Source organism: Colobus angolensis, unplaced genomic scaffold (genome assembly GCF_000951035.1).
Source record: "Colobus angolensis palliatus isolate OR3802 unplaced genomic scaffold, Cang.pa_1.0 Scaffold151, whole genome shotgun sequence".
In the NCBI taxonomy this organism is placed as follows: domain Eukaryota; kingdom Metazoa; phylum Chordata; class Mammalia; order Primates; family Cercopithecidae; genus Colobus; species Colobus angolensis.
The window spans coordinates 496291-500976 of NW_012114611.1; the positions used below are offsets into that span (position 1 = coordinate 496291).

The 4686-nt window shown below is 39.5% G+C and overlaps 1 protein-coding gene across 5 annotated transcripts in view; it reads right to left on the bottom strand.

Moving 5' to 3' along the window:
* LARP4 (La ribonucleoprotein domain family, member 4) overlaps positions 1-4686 on the bottom strand; it is an 89409-nt gene that overhangs the window by 44236 nt on the left and 40487 nt on the right. For all 5 annotated transcript variants that reach the window (XM_011936125.1, XM_011936128.1, XM_011936127.1 and 2 more), the window contains exons 5-6: positions 4060-4196; positions 1675-1778 (exon numbers count right to left, since the gene is read on the bottom strand). In XM_011936125.1, coding sequence (XP_011791515.1) covers positions 1675-1778; positions 4060-4196 — 241 coding nt within the window. The remainder of the gene's footprint in view (positions 1-1674; positions 1779-4059; positions 4197-4686) is intronic.

A 4686-nucleotide genomic window follows, 5' to 3' on the forward strand; every position in this document is an offset into this window, starting at 1 on the left:
CCCAACACTTTGGGAGGCCAAGGTGCATAGACTGCTTGAGTCCAGGGGCTTGAGAACAGCCTGGGTAACATGGCAAAACCCCATCTCTACAAAAAGTACAAAAATTAGCCAGCAATGGTGGCATGCACCAGTAGTCCCAACCACTCAGGAGGCTGAGGTGGGAGGATCGCTTCAGCCCATGAGGTCAAGGCTACAGTAAGCTGTTGACTGTGCCACTGCACTTCACCCTGGGTGACAGACTGAAACCGTCTCAAAAAATAAAATAAAAAAAATTCTATTCTAAATAGCTAATCAATTACAATGTCAGTTACTAACTAATCCTCATCTTCTTTAATGTATATCACCTTATCATGGCAACTTAACATGAAGCTCTGTGACACAGTGATTATGAAACATGGACTTTAGAATCAGAGAGATTATGTTCAAACCCAAACTCCTGTCATTTAAGAGTCCTTATGTCCTTGAGCAAACTATGTAACCATCCTAACTATCAGTTACTTCATCAGTAAAACAGATAATAAAACTTTTGGCTTTAAATAACTGCAAAGTAATAACTGGTAGAATCTAACTGTCAAATTGATTACAATGTTTCATTCAAATATTATTTTATTCTGGTATGTGTACCATACCATCTTTATGACTGCAACTTTGCTTTATATAATATTTTGCTGAACAATAGGGTTAGTCCTGCTGCTTTTTTTTTTTTTTTTTTGAGACGGAGTCTCGCTCTGTTGCCCGGGCTGGAGTGCAGTGGCCTGACCTCAGCTCACTGCAAGCTCCACCTCCCAGGTTCACGCCATTCTCCTGCCTCAGCCTCCCGGGTAGCTGGGACTACAGGCGCCCACCACCTCGCCTGGCTAGTTTTTTGTATTTTTTAGTAGAGACGGGGTTTCACCGTGTTAACCAGGATGGTCTCGATCTCCTGACCTCGTGATCCGCCCGTCTCGGCCTCCCAAAGTGCTGGGATTACAGGCTTGAGCCACCGCGCCCGGCCGTCCTGCTGCCTTAATCCCCCTTTTTTTTTTTTTTGAGACAGAGTCTCGTTCTGTAGCCCAGGCTGGAGTGCAGTGGCGCGATCTCAGCTCACTACAAGCTCCCAGGTTCACACCATTCTCCAGCCTCGGCCTCCCAAGTAGCTGGGACTACTAATTTTTTAAATTAGCTCAGCTAATTTTTTGATTTTTAGTAGAGACGGGGTTTCACCATGTTAGCCAGGATGGTCTCGATCTCCCAAGCTCGTGATCCACCCACCTCAGCCTCCCAAAGTGCTGGGATTACAGGTGTGAGCCACTACACCCGGCCTTGCCTCCTGAATCCTTAATCAAAATCTAGCTATTCATTCTTACAGATGAATTCTCAAGTTCCCAAAATAGCCTATTTATATATTAGTTGCCACTGAATCAATCTAGTAAATTCAGAATGTTTCACTGCAATACTTTGTCTACCCTTCTAAGAAAACAGAATTATATCTTTTCCTTCCCCTATACCATCCTAGTACTTCAGAATTAATAAAACAAATTAATATTTAACCTTTCCACAGTAACTGATGAAGGCACTCGCTTACGCTTTGCTTGTGTACCTCTTTCAATTTCTTTTCTTTGCCACGGAAAGCAGAAGAAACCTCTTTCAATTTAAACAGAGAACATTTAGCGTTAATAATTATTAATAATTTACCTCTATTGGTGTTGTTTCAGGAATCTCTCTAAGAATTACAATACAACGCTTATGACTTGGTCTCACTTTCTCACCCTTCTCATCAACTTGCACCATGGGAGAAGCTAAAATTTAAAAGAAAGGGTATCATTCAAAAGTGACAAATAATGATATTACTAATACCATTAAAAAACTATTCATTTTAATTTCCAGCTGAGTAAATTTGCAGAGGCTGGGTTAATATCCTAAAGAAACTAAGTTGTAGAATCAAAGATTATAGGTATGACAATTTTTTTGGAGATTTATATGTAAAGACCACTGTCAAATCTCATTCACTGAAAAAAATATTCAGAGTACTTACTCTAACTTTGGCACCGCCTTCAGGGAGCATACAACATATATCTAGTAAGGCAAATTTCTTGTATATAATAACCAAATTCTTCATTGAGGAGATAACAAATGGATGTTAACAGAAATTAGTGTACTTTCATTGGCAAAGGACTATGCTGAGGAATGTAATGAAATCTCATATGTGAAGAAATTCTTCCTAAGATTAAAGTTCTTCAAGAAGCCCTTAAACCAAGAACTATATGCAAATTATAAGCTATGCAGGATTTCAACTTACTTAATCTTGCATACTGCTACTAGAGTCCCAAAAGCCATCTTTTAAACGCTGATTAGGAGGAAATATTATACTAAATATAGTAGCAAGTAGCCAAAACTTTTATTTCTAGTCCCTTCATGGAGTTAATATACCAGATCTCCATAAGCAGGCAAGTAGACAGAATAAAACAAGCAGTTAAGGGTGATGGCATGCCAAGTTCCAACCTAAACAGGTGGGAGATTCTGCCTCTCTTTGCCAACTTTTAATGTAGACAAGACTGGGTCATTTTAAGAAACGATGTACCTACAAACCAATGAGAGATTCCATAAATGTTTGTAATCCTCTGGAAATGGAAATCTATTCGAATGTAAGTCTATTATCAGACTTGCTATATTTAACTTTTAAACATTTTCAACACATCTCTCATAAAAGTGAAGCTCTACCTTATTCAGTCAAATAGTTAACAAAACCCACTCTTAAGAGGTTACCAAATACTGAACCAAGAAATACATACAAGACACAAAATCCAGCAAAAATTCTTAAAGCTTCAATCAAGAAATAAAAATTCATTACCAAATTTCAGAGTAGTATTTGTCAAACTGCCCATAACAACTCATTAGTAGGTTGTAAAATTAGAAACAAGTTTGTTACAAATATTTCAGTCGGGTGGAGGTACGTGGTGTGTACTGAACTGTGATGAAAAATGTACTTCTTATTTGGGTTCAAAAACTTGAGAGAGATGTTTTAAAGGTTGTGTGATAATGATACATATTTATCTAACACTCCAGAAAAATGAGACTTAATTGCTTATACTTCTTAAGTGGGCATGATGTTAAACAACCAAGGTGAATTGTTACAGAAGCTGTATATAGGCTGGGCATGGTGGCTCACGCCTGTAATCCCAACATTTTGGGAGGCTGAGCAGGGTATATATGTATATACATACATACACATACACACACACACACACACACACACACACACACACACACACCAGTCAGTAAAAATAAAGGTAAAACTGAGGTAGGGTGGTGGCTTATAGACACACCAGTCAGTAAAAACAAAGATAAGGCTTTGGGAGGCCAAGGTGGGAGGACTGACTCAGCCAATGAACTTAAGACCAGCCTAGTCGGCCAGGCGCCGTGGCTCAAGCCTGTAATCCCAGCACTTTGGGAGGCCGAGACGGGCGGATCACGAGGTCAGGAGATCGACACCATCCTGGCGAACATGGTGAAACCCTGTCTCTACTAAAAAATACAAAAAACTAGCCGGGCGAGGTGGCGGGCGCCTGTAGTCCCAGCTACTCGGGAGGCTGAGGCAGGAGAATGGCGTAAAACCCGGAAGGCGGAGCTTGCAGTGAGCTGAGATCTGGCCACTGCACTCCCGCCCGGGCCACAGAGCAAGACTCCGTCTCAAAAAAAAAAAAAAAGACCAGCCTGGGGAACATACCAAGACCCCACCTCTATAAAAAAATTTAACGATTAGCCGGATGTGGTGGCGTGTGCCTGGGGTCCCAGTAACTTGGAGGGCTAAGAGGTAGAAGGATGGCTTGAGCCCAGGAATTTGAAGTTGCAGTGAGCTGCGATTTGCACCACCACACTCCCGCTTGAGTGACAGAGTGAGACCCTGTCCTTCACCACTACCCCTGAAAACAAAAAACAAAGAGAGATAATTTGGAACAAAACAACAAAATAAGGTGGTGGTGGGGGCAGTAAAAAATAATTCTCTATATGATCAGAAGTCAAAATAACATTTAACGTTTAAAATTTTTTAAAAAAAAGCTAAAAGGTATTTTTACATACATCTTAACACTTCAAGAATTAGATCAGGGTCTGTAGTCAACTTTTTTATTTCTTCCATGTTGGCAACTGTCCAAATTGGGATGAACTGATCACTATCCATTTGAGATATCAAGTAAAGATCCTTTGACAAATTTTCTCTGAAAAGAATAAACAAAATAGTCCTATAAAACAAGCTATTATTAAAAAGCACCTAACGAGAAGAGGTATCTTACTCATTTTCTCTACTTTTTAAATGCATGGAAATAAGATTATTTTATCAGAAATAACACTAAACTTTTCAATGAACTCTAAAAAGTTGTTAAAAGTTCAATTCAAAAGATATTAATGTAATATATATACACATTAGTTAATATAACTTTTACAGTATCTCAATTCCCAAACACATCCAGCACAATATTGGACAATTATACTGATATATAAAGAGGTTTAATATTACAAGTAGCATTTTAACAAAACATTACATATAGCAGAGTTCCATCTTATAAATACTTCAGTGATATTAGAGTATGCATGATAAAAACTGTAGCTGAGGCCAGGCGTGGTGGCTCAAGCCTGTAATCCCAGCACTTTGGGAGGCCGAGATGGGCGGATCACGAGGTCAGGAGATCAAGACCATCCTGGCTAACA